Source organism: Crassostrea angulata, chromosome 8 (genome assembly GCF_025612915.1).
Source record: "Crassostrea angulata isolate pt1a10 chromosome 8, ASM2561291v2, whole genome shotgun sequence".
NCBI lineage: Eukaryota > Metazoa > Mollusca > Bivalvia > Ostreida > Ostreidae > Magallana > Magallana angulata.
In genome coordinates, this window is record NC_069118.1 from 52,453,629 (window position 1) to 52,481,220 (window position 27,592).

General features: G+C 34.6%; 4 protein-coding genes across 6 annotated transcripts in view; all 4 read right to left on the minus strand.

The window, feature by feature from the left end:
• Positions 1–6,946: 6,946 nt before the first annotated feature.
• On the minus strand, positions 6,947–11,070 carry LOC128158399 (uncharacterized). The gene is made up of 3 exons (XM_052821201.1): positions 10,805–11,070; positions 7,847–8,030; positions 6,947–7,333 (listed from the first exon to the last, which is right to left on the minus strand). Exons 1-3 carry the CDS (start codon positions 10,985–10,987, stop codon positions 7,215–7,217), a joined length of 486 nt encoding a protein of 161 aa, XP_052677161.1. The 5' UTR covers positions 10,988–11,070; the 3' UTR covers positions 6,947–7,214.
• A 2,368-nt stretch (positions 11,071–13,438) lies between these two features.
• Positions 13,439–16,021, minus strand: LOC128158398 (uncharacterized). Its single transcript, XM_052821200.1, has 3 exons — positions 15,757–16,021; positions 15,067–15,250; positions 13,439–14,638 (listed from the first exon to the last, which is right to left on the minus strand). Exons 1-3 carry the CDS (start codon positions 15,937–15,939, stop codon positions 14,517–14,519), a joined length of 489 nt encoding a protein of 162 aa, XP_052677160.1. The 5' UTR covers positions 15,940–16,021; the 3' UTR covers positions 13,439–14,516.
• A 4,834-nt stretch (positions 16,022–20,855) lies between these two features.
• LOC128158400 (uncharacterized) lies at positions 20,856–23,485 on the minus strand. The gene is made up of 3 exons (XM_052821203.1): positions 23,187–23,485; positions 21,390–21,570; positions 20,856–21,145 (listed from the first exon to the last, which is right to left on the minus strand). The coding sequence occupies exons 1-3, from the start codon at positions 23,364–23,366 to the stop codon at positions 21,027–21,029; spliced, it is 480 nt and encodes a 159-aa protein (XP_052677163.1). The 5' UTR covers positions 23,367–23,485; the 3' UTR covers positions 20,856–21,026.
• A 1,057-nt stretch (positions 23,486–24,542) lies between these two features.
• The window catches only part of LOC128158384 (general transcription factor 3C polypeptide 1-like), an 84,264-nt gene continuing 81,214 nt past the window's right edge, over positions 24,543–27,592 (minus strand). For 2 of the 3 annotated variants that reach the window (XM_052821173.1, XM_052821174.1), the window contains 4 exons: positions 27,099–27,523; positions 26,570–26,762; positions 25,989–26,079; positions 24,543–25,553 (listed from right to left, as the gene is read on the minus strand). In XM_052821173.1, the coding sequence (XP_052677133.1) occupies positions 25,033–25,553; positions 25,989–26,079; positions 26,570–26,762; positions 27,099–27,523 (1,230 nt within the window). In that variant the 3' untranslated portion in view covers positions 24,543–25,032. The remainder of the gene's footprint in view (positions 25,554–25,988; positions 26,080–26,569; positions 26,763–27,098; positions 27,524–27,592) is intronic. The other variant, XM_052821175.1, reaches the window with a different exon arrangement.

Consider the following 27,592-nt stretch of genomic DNA (forward strand, 5'->3'; position numbering starts at 1 on the left):
GTCTGTTTGGTTGTTGGATTAAACTTTTTATTTTTGTTTCTCGATATGGACAGGTTTTTTTTTTGTTGCGTGTGTTTATCTTACTGCGTACGCGCGGTTTCGTTAAATCTTATTTAGTTGAGAAGTTTCAAGGGAAAATGATTTTCAAATCAAAAATAAATATTTTCAAAAAGGGGTATGTTAACCAAAATCAAAATTACAAATCATAGACCATTTTTGATGTTGCTATATCTATCAATCACGATTCAAGTGTTTGGCTATCTATATTATTGTTTGGCAATGTCTTTTACCTTCAAAATATGGATTTAATTGTTAATAGCTCGTATCTTTCATTTTAATCAGCTTTGAGGCGGTTTCGAAATAAAAATTGCCGAGTATTGACTTTAGTGATCAATGGGAATTTTTTATTTTGGATTTTGGATTTAATTGTTGATAGCTCGTATCTTTCATTTTAATCAGCTTTGAGGCGGTTTCGAAATAAAAATTACGGAGTGTTGACTTTAGTGATCAATACGAATTGACGAATCAACTGCGCAAAGTTCTTGTTAAATTATTTGAATGGTAATTTTTTCGTAGTAAAAGCAGGTGAGATATTTTCATTAAGATGCACGTGTTATACAGTTTTTAGTACTGTAATGGAGCTTTTGAAATGATGGGTCATTGTGAAACAGCAATAGAAATTATTTCTTAAAATTTGATATTTTTTTTTCAAGAAATAAACTTATTCTCTGGGGTTATAAATTATTGTGTGTTAATTTAACACGTTCGATAAACATAAAAAATATGTTTCTTGTTTGTGCCCTTAGAATCAGAATCATTTTAATTACGAAAAGTAGAATTGTACTTATTTCTATTCAAATTAACATATATTAGTTTATTTGCAATTTTATACAACAGTAACCACGTCATTATCGATTTCTATCATCCTATTCTACAGAACGTTTCCATAAGCTGCCATTGCAATAAAAAAAATAGTATAAAAAACAAAAGAATCAGAAAACTGAGAGTGTAGGTCAAAATACAGACCGGTAGTTTTTTGGGTTTTTTTTATTCGGGTGACTCCCAATTGCCCCATTCTCTCACCAGAGGTCGTGCTACACAAGCTTCGCTTACACCTCTGTCAACGCCTGATGTACAAGATTCTTGTACAAAGTTAAACGATTGGCAAAATGTAATTAAAATCTATGTAGTTATTCCTTTTATCAATGATTATTATGATTAAAAACAATCAAATTTAAATCTTTAACGCCTTTTTTAATTTTTATTTCAACGTTACTGGGAGAACTATTTTGCAGAGGTAAACATTACATTTTATTATACTTTTGTGTTAAATACTGAAATCTGATTGGTTTAGACGCAGTTGGTAATCCGTTCTATTACCCCCAGCCTTAGCAACACACTTGGCAACGAGTAACACAACGAATTGTTACATACGCGTAAATTATGCGCGTACGGTTCGCCGTAGAATTCACTTCATTTCTATATAAAGCAGTAAAATTTTTGCTAAAAGTAAGACATTCAGTATAATAAAATAAATAGTGCCTGTTTGGGAGGGTAACTGTTGAAATTGACACCCCTCGAAAACCATTGTCAACCTCCGCTTCGCGTCGGTTGACAATTGTTTTCTCGGGGTGTCATTTTCAACAGTTACCCTCCCAAACAGGCACCATTTATATAATGATCACATGATCTAGTTTGACAGATGTTTGAAAAATCAGTTTCTGTACACTACCGATTCACTGATGATTTACATAAATCAGCAGTAATATGTCATATTTCCTGTGATGTTTTAAACATGTCCTCAAAGTTTTCACTTTCGATGACTTCCCTTTAAGCTGATTGTACAGAAGAAGCGAATCAACAATGCCATGTGCTCGCCATGCTTGTTTTGATCATGTGACATATTATTTTTCTAGCGTTGACAGAGGTGTAAGCGAAGCTTGTGTAGCACTACCTCTGGTGAGAGAATGCAATTGCCCTAGCTTTATAACAGTTTTTTGTTTCCTTTTTTGTTTTTTTGTTAAAAGAAAAAAAATATTACAAGCATTGCTGTCATTCCTCGTCGTTTCTTTATATGCATTAAATACCAAATTATACCTTTACAATTCCATGTGCATATCTGTTTAAAATTCTTTTATACCACCCGTAATATCAATTTTGTAGATTTTAAACTCTTTTGGTATGTAACAAATGAATAAGTAAGAAAAAATGATGAAATAATTAGAAAAAAAAAATCAACATTCCTTTACTTTTGCTTTATGGTTTATTCAAGTTTTTATTGCATGGTTTACGTCGGTGGGAAGGGGGGGGGGGGTATTCAGCGTTTTAGTGCTTTAGACCATGAACTTTAAAAACTGCAAAACAAGCATCATGGCTAATTAGTTTGAGAGGATGATCTTAATCCTTATGAAACTGAAATTTTCCCTTACATTGCGAGCAGGGAAAACGAAAATATTGACAAGCAGGATAATACCGTTTAAATAATTGTTCGGTAGAGTTTTTGATTGAATGAGAAGTAAAGTCTTTAAACATACAACCATTAATGTGTAACAAGCTACATAGACTTCAATTTATATATACACTTAAAGACTATGTAGGGGGGTAGTTAGGTATTTTGGGGGTCAACTAAATATATATCATGGGTTATTATAGGCGACTCATATCTGATCTGATCTATTTAATTTTTTAATGTAGATTTTGAAAAATTGCCACACTAGAGTAACTGGACTGCATGCATGACGTACATGGCCCTAACCTTTGAGGTGTTTTTTTTTTTTTTACAGTAAAACATATAGATTTTATATCTCATACTAAAAAAAAGAGCGAGACGCGATGAAGATCTAGATTTTATGAAGAATGGACCCAATTTTTTTCATGAGTTCTGTATTCGCCCTAAAATCATGAACTTTTAGTTCGGTCTACTACCATAAAAAAATATGTAGGATTTTTTTCACCAGGCAAATAATGTGAATTGAGAGTTGGGGGACTAATATTCTTTTGAGTGGCAATTAATGGTCTGATTGTCGTGTGCAATTTAAAATACATGAACCTTTGCCACCTTCATTCAGCATTGCGTGCACGTTCGCTCTCGAAAAATTTCATCTAAAAATATATGTGATTATCTATATGTGATTATCTATATGTGATTATCTATAACGGCGAGAAATTAAAGAAAGTATGCAAAGAGATGGGAAAATTGAAAAAAAACACTTTAAGAATCTTAACCGATTGGTTACTAAACCTGGATCATTTCACAAGCAAAAGTGAAATAAATGGGATATTTTTTTACGTTAAATTTCCCTGAAATAATCACTTATAAATACACGCGTATGTTAACGTGTAATAGTAAGCTTATCTTTTGCACAAACAATTCACCTGAACTCACGCTAAAATTCACAATTGACATTTGTGGTAACAAATTTCATTTTTGGGGAACAAATTAAACGGGGCGGACTTCATTTGTTCCATATCGGCGTACGACGAAATTTGCCGATCAATTGATCGGCGTTAAACGGCGAAATGGTAAATGAAGTAAACTGGAGTAAAAACGAAAGTGGAGGAACATATTGTCACGGCTGTTGCTGTAACCGTTGTAACAGATGGAACAATTCCAAAAGACGCCTTACTTTATCGGCTTTGCTAGAATTCCTACATATATAGAAACAAAATATTTAAGAACTGCTATATATGTAGCAACGCATTTTCACCAAAAATACCATGAAGGATATACAGATTTGTTTCGACGGGTTTCTGCGCAAAATTCCCAAAAATTGTTTAGTCAATGTTATTAATCAATGATCATGCTGATTTATTAAATGGCACTTGCAGCACAGCCAATGTCAAACTTATGTCATAGAATTTATTTACCAGAATTGAATGCCAAACCGCACCGAAATCGATGCAAAAATAATGAAGTTACGCCTCTTCAAAGTGCCTATTTTTACCTGCTTTTAGAAATCTTATCAAGAGAAAATGAAATTAGGCGATAACGAGGCTTCAGTGACGTCACGAGGTCAACATGAGGGAAATTACCTTACAAAGCTATACAAAATACAAAATAAATTCGATTTTACAGCAAAAATGATTGATATAGGTCTGATGTTTTGGCGTATCTAGTTATTTTAAGTATCGTGGATTTAGAAAGTTGTATCCGTAATTATTTTGTTACAGATTTCTTTTTAAACGATTTTGAAATTTGCTATTCTAATCGCCTTTTACCGATGAATACGATATCTTTAAACGCTTGCATGGGCAGATTTATGTTCATTATTCATATTTATTTTGGTCGGTGCGTGTTCAAATCAAATAAAGCTTGAAGGGCTTTATGATGGATTTGATATGCACGCTCCGACCGAAATTATCACCTAATAATATTCAAAGAATGATGCCTTTTTGCTTATATTTATATTATTTCCAATTTCTACACTTCAAAAAAACATTTTAAAACCACTAGGTTTTTTTCATGCATAGCACATGTTATATATTATTGCAGCAAATACCGTTTCTTGGTTATGCTGTAGGACACGCCTATTTTGTTTCGCTCATTTTTTAAAAATTATTGGGCTATAGGTTTCAAAATTGATTTGTAATTTTATCACAGTAAAGGACATTTGAAAAATACAAATATGATATTTTATATGACAAAGCGAGGCATTATAACCAGGATGGTTGGTGCGCATGCGTGAACCAACTTTCCATCGGGATTGGTAAACGTTTGGGAAGAAATTCGATAGCTTCTTGAAAGAACTTCGAACTGATGATAGGTGCTAAAAAAACAAAAGCAAAAAAACCAAACAAACAAAAAACCGCGACTTTTATATCATATAGTCATTTGAAAATTAAAGGAATGTTATGTACCTTTGGTTAACACTTAAACAAGAGGTCCATGTGGCTACATCGTTCACCTGAGCAACAATAACTTTATATGGGCGTTCAAAGGATATTATACCATATGGCCCCTCGGTAGAATAACAAAAAATAAATATTGTAAAGTATTTGAATTTTTGCTACTTATTTTTGCATGCACTTAATCAGCAAACATAAGGCTTAACATTTACTTCCCGAAAAAGGACATATTTGTATAACTTCCTTTGGCTTAACAAGCTCTTCCCGAATGCTGACAAGACCAATGAGTAACAGTTCCCCTTGGATAACATTATCAGTTGCCTGAAGAATGACGGCCGCTATGTTATACGTCCTGTAGGGAAACATTCTCAGTGACGGTATTTGACTACACTCTTTTCAAGTGTCATCGAAAAGAATGCTTCCTTTTTTGCTGAAATATCTCTGATGACTGAAAAACATATCAAAGTACTAGTCATTTTTGTTTACTTTCAGAACATGTAGGTTTACTTAAACACAAACCTTAAATAGCTATCCTTTCTCAAAGCAGCTGTTCTGTAACAGTTTGAATTGCCGCTATTAGAATACTTGTTTTATACACTTGTCAATATTTATTGAATACGTCACAAAGCATGTTTAATAGTGAATATCGATGCTGGGAGACAAATCATCGAAATGCAGTGCAAATAATGCCGAAAAACGGCTTACCCAATACAGAGACCCCAGATTTGGATGTGTCAGTTACATGTAGAATATAATCAGGATAATACAGGTATGGATATTTGTAATATCAGCGAGTGTTATGAGGTATACAGATAGACATTTATATGGCTTGACCGGCCTTTCCTTTCGACAGCAGTGTGAACAAAAATGACAAGAGTGTAACACTACCCTGAATATTATGAAAGATGAATTTGGCAAATATAAAAAAAACTATGACCCTTTCTTTTTTTATTTCGCATGGACAATTTTATGGCCAGGATGAACCAATACTAGAACTCCCAAACATTAAGGAATTAAGAATTTGGGGTTAAATGCTCAATTTTCCGTTAAAGAAAAACATACATTAAAGATACTTTTTATATTTGTATTGAATATAAGATATGATTATAATTTTTTTTAGTTTTTTAAGGTAATTTCCCTCGTGTTGACCTCGTGACGTCACTGAAGCCTCGTTATCGCCTAATTTCATTTTCTCTTGATAAGATTTCTAAAAGCAGGTAAAAATAGGCACTTTGAAGAGGCGTAACTTCATTATTTTTGCATCGATTTCGGTGCGGTTTGGCATTCAATTCTGGTAAATAAATTCTATGACATAAGTTTGACATTGGCTGTGCTGCAAGTGCCATTTAATAAATCAGCATGATCATTGATTAATAACATTGACTAAACAATTTTTGGGAATTTTGCGCAGAAACCCGTCGAAACAAATCTGTATATCCTTCATGGTATTTTTGGTGAAAATGCGTTGCTACATATATAGCGGTTCTTAAATATTTTGTTTCTATCTATGTAAGAATTCTAGCAAAGCCGAAAAAGTAAGGTGTCTTTTGGTGTTACATCTGTTACCATGGTTACAGCAACAGCCGTGACAGTATGTTCCTCCACTTTTGTTTTTACGCCAGTCCACTTCATTTACCATTTCGCCGATTAACGCCGATCAATTGATTGGCGCATTTCGTCGTACGCCGCTATGGAACAAATGAAGTCCGCCCCGTTTAATCTGTTCCCCAAAACATGAAATTTGTTACCATTAATTGAATGAAAATATGTTATAACCGATTTTATAAAACCGAAATTACTAATTAAAACTTTGAAATAACGAATTCAAGAATTCGTTATTTCAAATTTAATTTGTTAAAACAGATTTCAAAATTTGAAATAACGAATTCAGCAAATTTGTTATAACAGATTAAATTCGTTATAACGAATTCCTAAATTTTGTTATATAACCAACGATTTAAATTCGTTTTAACAAATTTAAGAATTCGTTATCTCAAATTCAAAAATATTTTTGATAGGTCCTAAATGGGCTTCCGTAGTTTTGTTACACGTTAACATTAATCATGTTATTAGATACTAATACACATTGAAACACACTCAATTACAAGTTCAAAGAAATTAATTTTATTAAAAATAATAATTTTACATGATGGAACATAAAAAAACATTTTACCCTGTTTTTATTGTAAATTATTCTTAAAATGATATGGAAATTCAATTCAATTTGCGAACTGGATTACAAATACACGACACAAAACATGTTTGATATGTTCATTGTTCCAAATGTAAATACATCTTCACACATAGAGTTTGGAGTTTGGAATACATGTATATGGCACGATTGTAGATTCATACGTCACAAAATTTGATCACATTCTGTCCAAGTAGACTGCTGCCATCATGAAGTTGAAGGCCAAACCCGATGTAATTGTTCTGAAAGCATGTCGCCGGTTCCAAAGAGCGATTTTCTCCCTCACCCAAGTCTCACCTTGCAAAGATAAGAACACAATCCTAGCATTAAAGACATTGATAAATATAATTTCAAAATGTTACTTTCTCATTGATCCTAAGAGCAGAAAAATAGAGGGGGGTTGTTTTCAATTGTTAACTTTGTTTTGGAGTGTAGTAGTTTGATCTTTTTCACTACTGTATATGATATATTTTGACTTCGCGTTGTGTTTTTACATGATATTTTACCCAGGTAAATTTTGAATCCTCCTGTTAAGAAGAAAACAGAAGAATTTGATAAGCTGAAAATTGATTTTTTCGTAATCAAATAATAGTTAATGACGACGAGTAGCAAGTGTATTTTGGCGACCAAAATAAATAGCTAAAAAATTAAAGAACTGCAAATAATTTCCCAGAATAAATATATATATATGGAATTCGAGTCAACTTAAAATTGCCAAAAGGAAGGCGACTTCGTACTTTGCTACAAGGCTCAAAGAAGAAGCCCCGAACACGAACGAATATAGATTGTGTTATAAGTTGTGTGTCTTACCTTTCCTTTCAAGTATATCCTTTTCCTTGAGTTGGTTGATATCAGGCATCATGATAAATCTGGTCCAGGGGAGGGCGGACAGCATGGACAGGGCACCAGCTAACCACAGGCAGCGGTACTCTCCCTTCTCAGACAGGAAGTAGACTGCTAGACCGGAAGCCACGCTCAAAACGGCGAACTTTCCCTGATATAAGAAACAAGAGGCCCATGGGCCACATCGCTCACCTGAGGAACAATAGGTATGATAAAGTCAGCTTAATGGAGTCATTATACAAACAATCTGGACAATGTACAATAATACATGTAGATCCTGTATAAATAAAATCCATTTTCCCCCCTTGGAACTCGGATAGCCCTGATTGCTGCCATTATTTACAAGAGCAGACTTTAATCACCGCTCCTGCACATATATAGGGACTCAACGTTACGCAGGCAGGAATGACCACACACCTACGCAACTGAACAGGTACCAACGTTAACGCAAGCAGGGATAATGTAAGCAGGGATGACCACACACTTGCGCCAACAGCTCAACCTAACGCAAGCAGGGAGTACCGCACACTTGCGCTAGAAAGGCCAGAACACCAGCAGGGATGACCATACACTAGTGCTCCGCCGCAACCACCACCAATACAAGCAGGTATGACTGCACACTTGTATTAATGCGATACAGGGCAGGAATGACCGCACACTGTATCGTAGGTTGGAAAACACGAAGATTATATAAGAGCAGGGATGTCCACACACTCAATCTTTCCATACCTGTTCAAGGTTAACCCCAGACAGTCGCTCCTCGAAATGCAATAGACACTGTCCCTATATATGTGCCGGCCTAAAATAATTCATAGTATCTAAAAATTGGAAATCAAAAATAAACAAACTAATCCAGCCTAACCCAAAACTTCTTATGCAGAACAACTTATATACATTGAATATTTATTATTGTATAAAAATAATCATCACAATAATTGGTTAACAGTGGATGCATGAATTAAAATAATCAAGAATCAATAAATCAAGGGCAATAACTCAATACAGAAATACAAAAAGATTGTAATGAAAAAATAGCTGCCTGCTTCAATTTTATAGTCATATCACATGTTGAGTATTGCAGTTATCAAAAAGATCCTTTACAATTGTTTATATATATATATATGGGATATTTAGCTACATCAAACTCTGAACCTTCTAATGAGGCCGAAGAATTGTCCTGGAGCCAAAGGCTTAACAATTATAAAAGAATCATCTTGCTGATTAGTTTCTGAGAAGAAGATTTTTAAAGATTTACTCTACATATTCCTATGTAAAACTTTAACACCCGCCCCCCCCCCCCCCAATGTGGCCTCATCCTACCCCCAGGGATCATGATTTTCACAACTTTGAATCTACACTGCCTGAGGATGCTTCCACAAAAGTTTCAGTTTTCCTGGCTGATTAGTTTCTGAGAAGAAGATTTTTAAAGATGTACTCTATATATTCCTATGTAAAATTTTAACACCCCCACCCCCAATGTGGCCTCACCCTACCCCCAGGGATCATGATTTTCACAACTGTGAATCTACACTACCTGAGGATGCTTCCACACAAGTTTCAGCTTTCCTGGCTGATTAGTTTCTGAGAAGAAGATTTTTAAAGATGTACTCTATATTTTCCTATGTAAACTTCGACCCCCCATTGTGGCCCCACCCTACCCCCAATGGTCATGATTTTCACAACTTTGAATCTACACTACCTGAGGATGCTTCCACACAAGTTTCAGCTTTCCTGGTTGTTAATTTCTGAGAAGAAGATTTTTAAAGATGTACTCTATATATTCCTATGTAAAACTTCGACCCCCTATTGTGGGCCCACCCTACCCCCAGGGATCATGAATTTCACAACTTTGAATCTACACTACCTGAGGATGCTTCCACACAAGTTTCAGCTTTTTAGGCTGATTAGTTTCTGAGAAGAAGATTTTTAAAGATTTACTCTATATATTTTTATGTAAAACTTCGACCCCCCCCCCATTTTGGCCCCACCCTATCTCCAGGGATCATGATTTCACAACTTCGAATCTACACTACCTGAGAATTCTTCCAAACAAGTTTCAGCTTTCCTGGCTGTTTAGTTTCTGAGAAGAAGATTTTTAAAGATTTACTCTATATAATCCTATGTGAAACTTCGACCCCCTATTGTGGCCCCACCCTACCCCTGGGGGTAATGAATTTCACAACTTTGAATCTACACTACCTGAAGATGCTTCCACACAAGTTTCAGCTTTCCTGGCTTTCTGGTTCTTGAGAAGAAGATTTTTGAAAATTTCTCGAAATTTTTCATTAATTTCTAATTATCTCCCCTTGAAAACGGGTGTGGCCCTTAATTTTCACAACTTTGAATCCCCTTTGCCTAAGGATGATTTGTGCCAAGTTTAGTTGAAATTGGCGCAGTAGTTCTTGAGAAGATGTTGAAAATGTGAAAAGTTTACGGACAGACGGACGGACAGACGGACAGACAGACAGACGGACGACAGACAAAATGTGATCAGAATAGCTCACTTGAGCTTTCAGCTCAGGTGAGCTAAAAACTTAAGATTTTAACAAAGATCAGATATGGTTATATCATAGAATATTGATTAATATAAAAATAAGTAATGTAAACCTACATGCGAATTTATCTATTTTATTATAAATAATTTTAAAAATTTAGATATTGATATCATTATAGGATAGCATCAGAGTATTTCGTTAATGCAATCATCCAATAAAATTCTTATGAACATTTGAACCTACTTTTAGAAAGTCAAATAAAAAATGAAAATCCTTAAACATTTAAATATTAAATTTTACTTCTAATATATCATAACGTGGTCAAGACGATATCATGATATGGTTAAGAGATATAATTTTAAAAATAAGAAAAAAAAAACAAATAAAAATAAAGAAAACTTAGATCCGCTCCCGTACACAGCACACAAACCTGGATCAGTCGCGCGCGAGTGTAGGTCTCCGTCCATTCTCGTAACAGGGTCCTTGTGTCGGGGGCCGAGGCGAACATGGTGGGTACCTGGACCCAGTTAATGTAGAGCGAGGCCCCGGCGAAGTAGGCGCTACAGCTGATGGCCGAGTACGCCGCCAGGTCTAGGCATTTCTGTTTGTCCATTTTTCTCTCGGTCTACGCCGCCCCTATCCAAAACGTGTTTTAGTGGTTTTATTTAGAACCCAGTGACCTGGATGCGTTCTTTATCGCGGGGGTATGAAAAGATAACTCATATTACACAATTCTTTATTTATTTAAAGTGTGAACGTGACAGCTCTCACAACGTATAAATTATAAATAATGTACAGGTAACGAATTTTTTTTTATATATTTAAAGCTACAAAGCAACATAAATTTCCACTTCTCTCAAGGCGGTATGGGACACCTCCATATTGTGACGTACTTCCTGTCAAAATAAACAATAAAATTAAGTGTAATTTTATTAAATTTTTTTTAACAAATTGTTACCTTACGGCCTAACGCTACGGCCTAGATAGAGCGTTACAAGATGCAACCACGAATTTGTAAGTCATGAGTTCGAATCCCGCTGGGGCTTTTATATATTTTTTACCTTTCGAAATTTAAAAAAAAAAAATATATTTTCGGTGAAATATTGTAAAATATGAAAATTCTAAACCGGTAAGAGAATAATTGATTGTAATGTACTTTTCTACTTACCACACAAACACAAGTTACATGTACCATGGAAGTATTATAAATCTGCATACATGTAGTAATAATTTTATACATTGTAAAAATATCTCAGACATACATCTTACTGATAAAACTGTTTTTCTTGATAAGTTTTCGTATTATTTTTAGGAATATTTGAAACTATAAAAATTTACTGTATGTAGATTTATAAGGTTATCTTTACGGCTTTTTTCGGTGGGGGTGTGTTTTTCTCTTGAAATTATGAGTATGACATCTTTTATAATTTAAAAGCGCAAAAGCACATGTCTTTTCTGAAAAGAATCCCACAATATGTAAACCCAATTTTCAGTAAAATTTCATTTTTGCATTCTTCAAACATTGTCCAAATACGACAAGTTTTAATTTGAATTATTAAACTCAAGTAAATATGGTGTGAGAAACACACTTTAATTGTACTTCTTTGACACATAGAATAAATGAAGTTATAACATCTTGATTTTTTTTTTCAATTTAATGCTTAACTGGCTTATTTTTTTCTTTTTGACAAGTAGGATAATACCGTTAAAATAATTTTTCGGTAGAGTTTTTGATTGAATGAGAAGTAAAGTCTTTAAATATACAACCATTCATTTGTTTTGTTTTTAACATATTTTATTGATCAAACAAAGGGATTGGAAACAAGTTCTAACTTACAAGCTCCTCTCCTTAAAAATAACAATAGTTGTCATGCATATAAATTTAGAACAAAAGAAAATATAATATTGATATACACAAAGAAATATTATTTAAATCTCAAGGATTCGATCGTCTATAAACTTTTCTACAGAAGCAAAAATGCTTTTGTTGATATGTAAAGGTAGGTTAATATTGACTTAATCTAACATTAAATTTAATAATTGATCAAACATATTGTTTCTCTCTATATAGCAGTTTTTACAAGAAAAAAGAAACGAAATGATACACATCTTCTGTTTGACCACATAAACACAACGGGTTATTTATGATATTACGTTGTCTCAGCTTTGTATGAATACTGTTGGTACAGCGTTTACCAAACGAAAAATAAATAAGGGGTTTCGTAATAGTAGGCATACGTGTATATATGTTTGCAAAACAAATTGATTGAGGTGGCTGTTCTGGCTTCTATATTTAGTGAATTCAATTGATTGACAGCATGTGGTGGGAATAATATCAAATAAATAATCAGGCAAAGTCCCCATGTTTAATTTGAACATAGTTTTCATCGATTTTTAGTGGATCATTTCACAAGCAAAAGTCAGTGATATAACTGGAATATTTTCTTTTTATACGTAAAATTCTCCTAAAAAGAGCACTTAGATAGAAGTGTATATTAATGTGTAAAAGTAAGCTTATCTTTTGCACAAAAAATTCACATAAACTCACGGTCATATTTTTTACTAAAAAAACACTCGCTTCACAATTGACATTCGGGGAAAAGAAAGATAACCCCGACTATAGTTTAATTTTCTTCAAGCTAACCAGATAATAATGGTGAATGTATTTAATCTAATAGTGTTTTCACAAATACCATAGATTTCATATTATTGTGTTGTTGTTAAGAAACTAATTACATTAAACCTATTTAAAAATTTGGTTAATTTCCTTTGGAAACTAACTATTCTTATACTTAATTACTGTTTGTTTTCGTTTTTAAGCACGTACATAAAAACATGATTGACTTTTTTTATTTTAAATTCCCATTCTCCGACTGGTGTTACCTTACATGCGATACGAACTAACAAATGAAATTAACATTTAAATTATAATTGCATTATACAAAACGTGTTAAATAATCCCCTTAAGATGTCATTTGTTTAATTTCAACGAAATTTTGAATACTATTTGTCCCGACCAATCTTTTCAATCTATTTTACAAGAAATAAATAAATTATACACATGGGCATGTACAGGTATGTGAAACACTTTTATTGCATTTGGTAAAACAAAAGTATAACATATATGAAAAAAATCCTGTAAATTAACGAGGCCGAGTACAGAACGAGTACGCACGCTTTCGCGCAGCGTTTCATTTGTTTTGTGACGTCATCTTTTTGCTTAGTTGACACCATGGCGTTATAGTTTCAACTGCAGATATTCAGCGAAAATTGTAGAAAATGTCTCGTTTGATGCGTAAAAATAATAATGTTATATTGTGGAATAAACATAAATATCTCGAAGTATAAGCTATATTAGGGCTCGGGTCGAAAACATGAAGAGGGTTCAGCAAGCCTAGCCCTCTGTCACGTTTTCTTAACCCGCCTAAATATAGCTTAATTCATATATTTCAAGACAGTAACCATGTATTTTATATCAATGATCCTTAATATGTGATGTTATATATTTTTTTATTACTTAAATATGTCCGAATGTTTTAATAATACAAAGAAGATCACCTTTTCCGCCTTTGTCAAATAAAAAATAGCCATTATCTGACGAATCTGGGAAATTGGGCATACAAAAATCAACTTTGATAAGACCCCTGGAACAAACCAGGAGGTAAAAGTTTTTTTTTATTTGACAATTTGATGCCTTTTAGCAATAACTTTAATATGTAGAACAGAAAAAGAAATCCCTAGGGCAGAAGTTTTGAAAAAATGTAAAAAAATATGCAAAATTGATACATTTCAAGCAAAATCCCATAGGGTCCTATGTTAAAGACGAACAAACTTTGAGATGACCCCCTAAACAAACGGTGTGGTAAATGTCTTATTTTTTAATCTTAAAATAATAATTATATCAGTAGAAATTCATGTAAAAAGTTTCATCCAAATATCTAGGGCAGAACAAATTAGACACGGCCTCGTTAAATCAGGCAATGATTGCAGTCATTTGATTTGCGATACAATAAAATCACAAAAAAAACCTTGAATCTACTTTTCTACATCTCATGGCCAGCTTATTGATAAATCATGACGTATTTCAATTTCTCAAAATTTTGATGATTTGTTTCATTTCCGGTTCTTTGTAGACTTCCGGTTTACGTCATCCGGTTTAGATAGACAGCTGCTGCTAGGAGGTCAAAGGCCAGACTGGAGACGACGCTACGGACGGCGTGTCGTCTATTCCACAACTTGATTTTATCTCTCACCCAACTCTCACCTTTTAAGATATTATAAACAAATTTGTCAATTCATTTTTATACCCATTATAAAGAATGTAGACATAATGAAGATATGCATGCTAATAAAAATAACTTTCATGAAATAGATAATTTTCATTTCTGTATTCAGAGATTCTCGGACATACCGGTATTCATGCTCAAACCAGATAGTTTCTTTTGAGTTTTTTTTAACTATTCCTGATCAAACTTTCCAATTTATATCTATATTAGATTCTTTGATTGATATTCAAATCCTAAAATTTCGTCATGTTTAGTTTAGTTTAAAAAAGTCAACACTAAAAATTGATGTAAGATGAATAGGTAGGATTTATATATTCTAAAAGTCAGTCATTCAACAATGTATACCTGGGAACTCCTGTAATGTTCCTCCCCCCCCCCCCCCCCCCCTATATACATGTACACATACCTTCTTTCTTAAGCACGTCCTCCTCGTGCAGTTTGCTGATGTCGGGCATCATGGCCAGCAGTGTCCAGGGCCACACGGAGATAAAAGTCAGCCCCCCGGCCAGCCACAGCCACCGCTGCTCCCCCACCTCACTCAGGTACCACACGGCGGCCGCCGAGGTGGCGCCAACCATGGCTAATTTACCCTGGAAGAAGGCATCAATGGATATATGGTATGATTGTAGCCTAACATGCAACTTATTTTAGTTACTGCGTCATTCACCAGGGTAGTAGGGAGGGGACGTTATCCTTTTTTATTAACTTAACTTAAAAATACGGGTCTTTTATTCGTAGAAACTTTATATGTAATGTGACTTTTTTGTAGCTGTATAGTATTTATGTACATATTTATCATAAGGTATGTCACTTTAAAGAAATATGTACTTATTTACGCCTATACAAAAATCACTATGCATGTGCGCATGCACTAAAAGAGTGAGATAGAAAGAGAATGATAAAAGGTCTAGATTCAGGATATTGACTTTTTTAAAATCATGTTCTAGATAATCACATTTCCCTGTAATACATAATATTACGTAAATTCACAATAAAAGGTATTTTATACGGAAAATCCATTAAACGTACCCGGCCACAATATGTCAATGAATGGACCTAGGCCTGTGCAGGCCTGAGTATTGCCAGCGTAACATACCTGATATTTCCTAGACAGACTGTAGCACAACCTCCATTCCTCCAGGAGTGTCTTCGTATCGTGTACTGTTTCAAACAATGTCGGGACATGCACGAGATTGATGTACCACGCCGCTCCCGAAAAATAGGCACTGCAGCCGACAGCGGCGAAACCCGCCAAATCCAGCCATCTTTGTCTGTCCATTGTTGGAATGAAACGCAGAACTCTGAATCAATAGCGAGCGTACTACGTGCGGTGAGGGGTTTGTTTAGATTAATCCTAGCTGACCTGAGACGACCTAGATATTTCATCAGTCTGAAAAAATCGATGAAAAGACAACCCATTTTTTGAAATGTTTTTAAATATTTACATAAATGAAGGACACTGTAAATGGACTTTGCTTTATTTTGTAAATTTACTTAGATTACCCCCAAGTTATCAAAAGGTATGTGACCTGAGATGAACTTGAAATAATCTGTGATTCCTTATCGCAAAGCGTTCTTGATTTATTAGTTCATCTCTCTCTCTCTCTCTCTCTCTCTCTCTCTCTCTCTCTCTCTCTCTCTCTCTCTCTCTCTCTCTCTCAGAGAGACAAACTTGTTTTTTCCAATAGATAGCTAAAAATAGGTAGCCAATTCGTAGATACCTTTTTTTGCTAGTGGACTCTACAAATTGTTCAAAAGGAAAGAATTATAATTCAAAATTGTACAAATATATTCATGATCGCGAATGAAGAATATTTATCCGATATAGCGATTATCGGTATATATATATTTATATATATCACTAAATAAATATGGCAACTTAGATGGAAATAATATCGATGCTATTTCTTTCAAGCTTATTTCAAAAACAACAAACGCTCCTTACTTTGATGGCAGTAACCTCAGAGAAACAAGTGAAAAAGTTTAGAATTTTTAAAAAATATTCTTGCTAATGTGTCGTATGCCATTTGATCGTTTTCTATGGTATCGACATCATCACTATACGTACATTGTACATCAAAACAAAGGAAAATAATAGCAAAAAGGGGTTTTGTAACACATTAACATTAATTATGTTATTTAATACTAATACACATTGAAACACACTAAATTACAAGTCCAAAGAAATTTATTTTATTAAAAAAAGAATTATAAAATCACAGTTTGGAACATAATTTTTTTCCCCTGTTTTTGTAAATTATTCTTAAAATGATATGGAAATTCAATTCAATTTGCGAACTGGATTACAAATACACGACACACAGCATGTTTAATATTTTCATAGTTACAAATGTAAATACATGTATGTGGCTATCATGTTCGAAGGTAAACATTTACACAGAGAGTTTGAAATACATGAATATGGCACGACTATTCATACGTCACAAAATTTGATCACATTCTGTCCAAGTAGACTGCCGCCATCATTAAATGAAGGCCAATCCCGATGTAATTGTTCTGAAAGCATGTCGCCGGTTCCAAAGAGCAACAATTTTCTCCCTCACCCAAATCTCGTCTTGCAAAAGAAGCAATAAAAATATGATACTAGAATTAAAGATATTAATAAATATAATTGCAAAATATTACTTACTCGGTGATCCCAAGAGCAGAAAATGATTATTTTGTTTTCAATCGTTAATTTTGTTTTTGGGATAAACACACGTACATGTACAATACCGAGTCATTGTAAGATTTATTGGTTCAATAAAATCTTAATTTAATAATGAATGTAATGGTCATCGTTTGTACATGTGTAACTTTTGTCTAACTCTATATGATGTAAGTATGTCAAATTTCAAAGCTTCATGTATGCCAATCATGATTCCATACCATTAGTGCACGAACGTTTTGATAATATCGAAAAAAAATCGTTCATAAAGTTCAACAAACGTAAAGTCCGTGGGAACAATTGACATATGTGTTAACTTTTCTTCATAGATTGTGTTATTATTTGCGTTTCTTACCTTTTCCATCAAGTATATCCTTCTCCCTGAGTTGGTTGATATCAGGCATCATGATTTGATCAGAACGGATATGGTATGCTTTTTTCGATAGCGTCACGATCAACTCTGTCAGTTACGTCAATCAAAAACAATACACACCGCCGGTATTGAAACTTTATGATTGGTCAGCTCGTTTTCTTAGGTGGAGTTATCTATGCACGCTTACGCGATTCCAGAGCTTATAATTTCGCAGAACCTTTCATTTTCCCCCCAACATCGACTCTCCCCTTTTATTTAAATTATATACAAAAATCACGTACATGTTGACCGTGGTTTGCGATAATTTCGTTAATCAAAAACTAGAGGTACTGTGAGCAAGCTTACGATTGATATCCCCCGCTGAGAAAAAATCATAACTCATGTATTTTTTCTATTATAGAAAATATTGGATGAATCTATTTCACTGTCCATTTTCTATAAATAACAACTGCTCTATTTTTTAAAACTGTTAATGCTAATATGAGTACACAAACCAATTTCTATTATTTAAATTCCATTTTAGTTCAAGTTAACTGTTAATGCATAAGGACTTTTGCATCCTTATGTTAACAAACATGACTCGAATCAAACGAATTTCCACATGTCAAGCAGCCATTTGATATAAACATTTTGAATTATTGGTATACCGAGCCCGATTCTTTTCCAAAACGTTTTTTTCCACACACTAGTTTCCAATTAAAAACACATTGGGGCAGGCTATTTTCAGAGAGACGGGGATGAGAATCTAAAAAATAATTTTATGTGGCCTGAGACAAGCGAGCTTTGTCTCAAATTTATGCTTCTAATTATTTCCATTAATACAAGACATGACACAGACAGGAATTAAGCTTTTTTTTAACAATGACCTTGAACGTCCTAAATTGACCTTTGGTCAAGGTCATGACACAGACACACCCTCAGGTTATAAGCAATCTTGATGTAAATTAAGAACTTCCAATATTTGTCCATTAGAAAAATATGAACTGGAATTGAATTTTGTACTTTTCTGTCAGTGACCTTGGCCTTGCTCAAATGACCTTGGTTCAAGGTCATGACACACCCTTAGGTCATAAGCAATCTTTGTGTGAACTGAGAACTTCCAATGTATCTCCGTAAGAAAGATATGGACCGGACACGAATTTTGCACTTTTCCTGCCAGTGACCTTGACCTTGCCCGAAGACCTTGGGTCAAGGTCATGGCACACCCTTGGGTCATAAGCAATCTTTTTGTGAAGTAAGAACTTCCAATGTTTCTCCATAAGAAAGATCTGGACCGGACACGAATTTCGCACTTTTTCTGTCAGTGGCCTTGACCTTGCTCAAATGACCTTGGATCAAGGTCACGGCACACCCTTAGGTCATAAGCAATCTCTGTGTGAAGTAAGAACCCATATATTCCTCACACTAGCCTTTGTAATTTAGAGGGTTGTAACTTTGTCATTTCTCTTAAGAAATCCCTTTCCTCTGTAAATTTTGATTGCGCCAAGTTTGGGCAACTCACACATCGAAGGAATAAATTAAATTCCAATAGATTTCTTCATAGGATGCCCACATATTTTATTGCATAAAGAAGAGGAAAGTTGTTTTTTCCCTTTTGACTATGGGTTGACCCGCAAAGGGGAACAACTTTTGCATAGTGTGGATTGAACTATTAATGCCATCTTCGTTAAAGCTATACACGCTATAATTTACGTCAATTTTGAATGACAGTGAAAACGCATGTGTTTGTCTACTTATAAAAGTTATCCTTAATCTGTAAATTACAATGGTGAATTCCATCTCGTTACAAAGATAAAGATTTTTAATTGTTTATTTTCCTGCCAGGAAAATATACCTTTTCATGAATATTGATAAAGGAAGAGCAAACCGACCTCATTGCGCATGTCAGCGGAGAACTAGGTAGTCGTTATTGTTTGCCTAATTAAATATCCAACTTGATTTTTAATATGCTTAACAGTTGTTAATTTGAAATACATACATGTATAATGAGTAAAATACGTTTGTCATTCACGATACCCTTACCTCTGCATTAACACTTATAGGATCTATAAATAGCACATAGGGGAAAAACACAGGTCTACGTCATTTTTTTAAAGGCAGTATTTATATCTACTCACAGGCTTGTATATTTTTCTTTTGTTTGTACTCGTATATCGGACAAATTTATGCTTTACTGAAAATATCCTTTCCTTTGTGAAACTATCACAATTATGAAGATGTTGACCCTTCACAAGTTTTGGTATGATAGGCTAAATTTAGCTGTCGATATCACGTGATAGATTGATATTCACGAGGAGGCATTACTTTCCTGGCAGGAAAATAAATATTTTTTTATTGTTTAATATTTGATATATTTGTTACGTGATCGAATTGAGCATTATAATTAACAGCATAAAGGTAACTTTTATCAGTAATCAAACACATACATTTTCCCCTTTATTCAAAATTGACGCAAATTACAGCGTGTATAGCTTTAAGGCCATTATATTTTTTCTCGGACTCAGCACACTTTTATTCTGATACGTGCGGGACCAACAATTGTTTGTTGTTCCTTAATATATTTTTAGAGCTTTTTTTAGGACAACACTGTTAGTAAAATTTTCTTCATATTTTTGATCCCTCTCTTCTTCCATATAAAAGACAAAACCACATAACATGACAATTATTTTAGATCTAATCTCTCTGGTTATGTAATGCATAATCTTAAAACAGGAAGCATGCTTGTCTCCTTACGCAAAAAGAAAAAAAACACTTTGCAAAAACGATTCTTGAAAATGCAGTGCACGCTACACTTATAATAATAGTGATTTTGAAATTTTGCTTTTTTCCGGTTTTTTAGTTTGATAGTATAATTTTGTCTACGGATGTAAAGTCTGCTTTTCAACCTTAGCTTTATAAGCCACGTGTTAAATTCATTTGGGTATTCCAGATAATAGGTATTTTTATGTATGACCCTCATAGCATTGGCTGACAGAAATGTAGGTATTATGTCAAGGTATACAAAATTGACAGAAATTACATGTACTATATATATTATAACACTCAGTTTTTCCAACTTTATTAAAAATTGTATAGAAAATGACAAACAAGTATAAGCCATTGTATAAAAAATACAGGAACGTTTTTATATCAATTAATTAAAAGCTTTTAACATGCGCAATCAGCACGTAATTTTTTTTATAAACAGTTTCACAAACATTACTCACATGGGCGTACACTCACTATTATTCTGCTTTAAACCTTAAAACATTCATTCAAGATCCCTTAATCATACTTTCAAATTCTATTATGCGAAAATTGTCATGTGGCGTCTCGTTTCCATCGTTTACATCCGGGTCATGTAGATAGCTGCCATGATGAGGTTGATGCTGACGTCAGACAAGAAGGTTCTGACGCCATGACGACGGTTCCACAGGTAAATTTTATCTCGTACCCACTTCTCACCTGTGAAAGGAAATATAAATAAGTTACTTATTTTTTAAGTGGGAGTCTCCACTTCTTCGCTTGAAATTTAAAATCTTTAAAATTTAGTTCTGAATAATCTGAATACGTACGTTTTGTTTGTTAAATTCATTTATGGTCACTGTTAAAAATATTTTTTTTTTACAACTATACATAGATCATATCTACTGGCCTTTCTTATCAAACATCAGACGCATCCTACTAAACAGGAATTAGCAACCATTACCTTCTTTCTCGATCACGTCATCTTCCAAAAGGCGCTTGATGTCTGGCATCATAACAATAAACGTCCAAGGGACCACGGCGAGTAGAGCCGCAGCACCACCAAACCACAGCCAGCGGTACTGTGAAGGTTCATTTATACCCACAACAATGGAGGTGGCTGCTGAAGTCAAGGCGAACCCACTCTACAAAACGAAAAGGGGTGCTAGTTAAAAGTTGGGAGAGGTCACCCCTTAACAAAGAAGTTAATAGAAATTATCAGTAATTGTTGTGTCCTCGTTTCAAGCAACGGCCAGAATTGATCCTACAGCTTTAAGGTCTGGTAAATCATATCAGAGTGTCTTTTTTTGTGCTAGAACTACTTTCCCCCGTACGGTAAATCATATCAGAGTGTCTTTTTTTGGTGCTAAAACTACTTTCCCCCGTACCGTAAGACTTTAAAAGAATTACGTAGAAAATAAAACAATACTTAATTACATCATGGAAAAAGTAATCCTAATACAAATAATGAATTTGACATCCTTTTAAAGAGGAGGTCAAGAAACGGTAGACACTCTATAGTGTTTCATTAGTCAAAATTGGACAGAACTACAAAAAATGTTACTTATTTTCTTCATATTTCAGAGCAAAGAGTTGTGCCTACCAAACATTTCAGCCCCGATACACCCTATCAAACAAACCTATTGCTATGAAGCATCATGGATTTTATAACCTGTTGGCACTTCTTATTTCCTTGACCTTAATCAAGCTGTATTCCATAAGCTGATAGAATGTACTAAAATTTTGATTAATTGTTTGACATGGGCTTGAGACAGAGTAAAGATACTAGACAATAAGTGCATGGCATATAATTTTTATAAAACTTTAGAGGAGCAAATAAACTATTCATATTTTTATAGCAAAATTTGCCAAATTCCCTTGATATCGAGAGAGTACTAGTGCAACTCACTCATAACAGAGAAAATAAATAAGACATTGATTGTGAATCCTTCAGAATTTATATTAATATCTTCGTGTCATGATATTAAGGTTGTACCTCAATGTTCTGACGTGCTATGTTTCGAAATAAACGATAAAATCAAGTGTAATTTTATAAATAGTTTCTCTCCAAATATTGTCACCTAACAGCGTAGCACAGCAGGTCGGGGGTTTCTGTTGGAAACTGTACGCCATGCGTTCGAATCCCTCTTGGGATTTTAAAATTTTTACCTTTCCAAAAATTTTTTAAAACGTATATTTGGTTAAATATTGTAAAATTCGAAAAATCTAACTTGATAGAAGTCATTTAATTATAATGTACTTTATTCAACATTTACATATGACCCACACCACCTTAAGTGGCATATTATAATGATGTACAACAGGAAGGAGTAGACCGTTTGTCAATAGTTGTCAAATCAACGAATCTATAATTCAATGAATCAATACACCCAAAACGAGTTTTTATTATTCCTCTACATTTATGCTTCATAATTAAGTCAAAAAGTCATAATATTTTGTATTTTTCGTCTCATAACTATAAGGATACTTCTTAATGTTTCAAACACTTTACATCGTTGGGAAAAAAAGAATATATCATCAGTGAAAAGACAATTAGTTTTAAAATGTATCATTTATCTTATATAAAAAATATTTTTTATGACGAAACAATGTATAAATTATCCCTGAAAAAATATTTGAAGAAAACCGATAAAAATAATATTCCTGCAAATATAAGTATATATTAAGCCACGTGTATGTTCATGTTTGCCTGGTGTATGCCCCCCCCCCCCCCCCCACACACACACACACATACACCTACCTGGTATTTTTTAGCCCGTAGAAACATTTCCTTCCATAGCTCTCTGACGGCTTTGGTGTCTTTGACTGCCCTCATGGCCGGCGTCTGTACAAAGTTAACGTAATAGGCCGACCCACAGAACATGGACGCACACCCCAGGGCCGTGTAGGCCCCGAAGTCCATCAAATGCTGCTTGTTCATTGTGTCTGCTTGTGTCTCGACCTCGATCAGCGATATTTGTCTTCTAACTGTCGCCCAAACGTAGCGTCCTGATTAAATACGGCAGTGTTTACTTTTTTACTGAAAGACAGAGTCCGAGGCACTCCGAGTATTTAAATAGGTCAATGCCATGTAGCGTGTTGGTCTGGTGAAATCGAAACAAGGCATTGCGTATTGTTGACTTTTGTGGCTGAGAAATACAGCTCAAGGATTTCAGCACACAAATTGAACAAATATCATGTGATTTTAAATGCCTACCATTACATCTCTAAAAGGAGGGACTATGACCAATTTATTTCCTTCGATCAAAATGAGAATATTAAAAAGGTGGGGGGTGGGGGCGGGGTTACTTAGCGAACTAATATTTACATGCATAATAAAGTACATATGTAGTAGGCCTCTCTCTCTCTCTCTCTCTCCCCCCCTCTCTCTCTCTCTCTCGTTTGTTACCGATGACTACATGTACTTATTCAATCAAATTAGCTTGCCTAGCTATTTTCAGGAAATATTCCAAGTTCAATACAAGAAGCCCGATGGCACATCGCTCACCCACACGAAGGTAACTGATTTTGTATCTCTTTTATTTCTAAAACTCTGGATTCTGGAATGTTGGAGTATAAGTTATTATCTTGATATATATCCGACTATCATACCAAAAATATATTTAATCCTTATTGTCGATATTGAAATAATATTTTTAAAAGAATAATTATTATATTCTTAAACATCGAATTATTTTTTATATAAGAATTATACCTACAATACCAGCGTAGCCACGTACTTCCAGTTCTGCATGGCCTTTGGTATTTTTTTTTACGTATTCAAATCTTATCTCTAGTATTTTCTAATGTAGACTCTTTTAATCCTTTGTTATAATAATTTTTAAGATTAAGGCCGGAGAGAGCAGATAAGAACAAGAATTCGGACATTTTCTGAACCTTTCAAAAATCTAATAAATTTAAAAATTTCAAATGGCGATCAAATAAACCGAATTTAAAAAATCGGTAAATTTTTAACCATAACACAATCATAGGCATTTTGTTAAGAAATATGAATATGTATTGGAGCTCAGCACATTGGTTGTCCTCCGTAAGAGAATATAACGGCTCAAGCATATACTCATTGAACCCGAAAATAGCACTATCGAAGTTATCCGTGTTTTTTATATTTTTTTAATTTTATACACAACATCCATATAACAATCAGGTCAAGACCCATGTACATGTGGTATCAATAAAATTCAAAGTTTTAAAAAACACAGATATTAAGTAAAACTAAGGGAAATAGACCCTCACTACATTGACTAATATTAAATACTCTTCTAGGCCATTCGCAGTCTTAACCGTAATAATATTCACACGGGAGGATTATACCTTGTGAATATGAAACGACAAAAAATCATGCGCTGCTTTGTTTGATAATTTTGTAAAGGAACTTTAATTACGAGTTGAATCTTCAATATAAATACATGTATATCTCCTTTTATCAATGGCATTTTACTTGAAGTGAATAAAAGCATGAAAACTAACATGTAAGTAGTAATAAATAATACATCTTCGTGAATTGATGGTATTTACATATGTACATAAATTGTAAATTGTAACCAAGAACTACAGCGCTGCTGTAATGAAAGTTACTTCTACAACCGCTAGGTGACGTCCCCCATTTCTACGTCCTCTTCTACATATTCTTCTTGTTTACCGACGTCCATCGCTTCCTCAGAACTCACTCCGTCCCCTCTCTCCTCTACCGTCTGTTCAATCACTTCACCCTTGATTTCCCCCCCTTCGTGTAACAGAACGCCTAAACTGACAAGTTGACCGGCCACAAAATTCTGTTCAGATTCCGGTATATACTCCAAACTACATTCGATATGTGTAGATGCTGGTTCAAATACCGGTATTTCTCCGCCATCTTGCTCAACGCTCTGACCAACTTGCTGATTGGACGCACCTGTTTCTGCACCATCATGCTGATTGGACGCACCTGTTTCTGCGTCGTTTTGCGATGGCGTGGCATTAGCGTCAGATTGCGTCGTTTTGCGGACGCGGTGTAGCTGCACCGAGTCAGTGTTATTAAGCTGCTCCACGAACTTTGCTAGGATAGTAATGGCACCCACAGTGGCCTCATAATAAGCCTGGTCGTCTAGAGTCAGATCGGGTTCCTCCACTACAGAATGAAATATTAAAACAAAAGGTGAGATGATATCTAATTTGGACATCTAAATTCTTGGGAATCTACATAGAATTAGGATTTGATCAATTAAGGTATTTAATGTAAAACGACCAAATTTTGTACCGTCCAAAATGGCAGGCTTATAATATTTGATCAGTAATGTGAATTACATGTAGGTTTATTTCACGTTCTTCGTTATCTTGAAGAAAATATTTATCTAATTTAAAATGATTCAAAATTATTCAACATCCCTTCATTAAACAATCTGAAAATATGTACAAAAATCTAAATCATATGTTAACATTGATGTAAGATTAACTTGTGTCATGTCGTGTCTTTATATCTGTAGGAGCCAAAATTGTACATCATGCACGTATCAATGAAGGGTACACTATGCACGTGTTTATAATTCTCGTGCGGGACACGTACCTGTCCGTGGGGCCTGGTAGGGGGAGAACAGGGACAGGGCGGGCTCCGGGGACAGTAGAGTCTTGGTCACACAGCCGACCTCCTCCAGCACCTACAGACACACAGACAGACAGACATAGACAACAGACTTATGCAGTGTATAGACAGAAAGACAGAACGGGGGCATCACGATCTTAATCCGCGTTTGCGGGTTATGTATTTTTTCTCTGCAAGGATCGCTACCTTTATAAACTGCATGAATTATCAAAGAAAGCATTTAATTGTTTATATTTCCATCTTTTTCTCTCTCTCTAAATTAACTTAAAGTTTCCGTAAGAAATAGAGGGAATCATACTCGGTAGATGTTAGTATAAAATGGTGACCACCAACTACAGTAGTTACAATGTAGAATTAAATCTTTTTATTGCATGTATATGTACATTCACATAAAATTAATATAATCTTAGGTTTTTTCGCGATTTTACACTTTAATTGATCATTTAAGTACTGAGTACACAAATATATTGATATTGTTCCTAAAACATTATTTCGAATTCATATTTACATACAATCAATTATAAAGTATTTCTCGTTTTTCCCACCTTTAATAGCTCTATAACATGGAATGGCAAAAGGTACGGCAAGAAACGTCCCGAAATGTTTTTGAAGGAGATTCCAGGGTTGGAGATGACGTAGAGCAGCATTGATTGGAGCATTTGGGAATATACCGGTCTATTCAGATATCCCTCGGGCTTCTTCCACGGGAATATCTGTAGCCGGATCCGGTCATAGGTACTAACAACACAAAATTATTTCATAGCTTAGTAAATGATACTACAAGCGCACGTGAATCCCTATAAAGTAAGAGTATCTTATAAAAAGAAAAAAAGGACTTAATCAACATGCACATGCCGTATTAACAGTTAATAATACATTATCAAGTAAACGATCAATCTCTTTAGTCTAATCACATCTATGTAAAAAATATATCATGTACAATACATGCTATTGTCCTTTCTGATATATTTCATTTTATCAAATTAAAAATACAACATTTTATTTGATAAAATGAAATATATCAGAAAGAACACTATCCCTCGTGTTCCGTAATTTCAATATCCCAATACAAACCTTGAGGCTTTTGGTCCAGCGGTAGTGTTTGGTACCGTGTCCCCCTGGGCCTGTTTTCGGGGGGACCTGGACCGCGTCATCCGCCTACCCCTGGACTGCTCGCTATCCTCTCCCACTATCCGACTAGAGTTCCCATCACCCCCTCCATCTACCGTCTCCGCCTCACCATGACGCTCAGAACTCTCTGGATTTTCTGTTTGAGTCATTGCTGACGAGGCTTGAGTTCTACAATCCGCGGTGGAGCGTTCTTCTCTGTTTTCATTCTCCCGTGCGGCCACATCCGCACTGTTGACAGAGGCCAAAGATTCATGTTTAACAGGTGCAGGTTGTGGAGCGTTTTCCGTTTCCGTCTCTTGTTTCATTTCACTCCGATCTACCGTAGGGTCCCCTGTCTCCTCATTGTTAACATGTAGTTTATCGTCGGACTGCAAGAAAACAGCTTTGAATATAACACAAGAGTTGTCTTTCGTTCGGCATTGGATGTACTAGTAGTT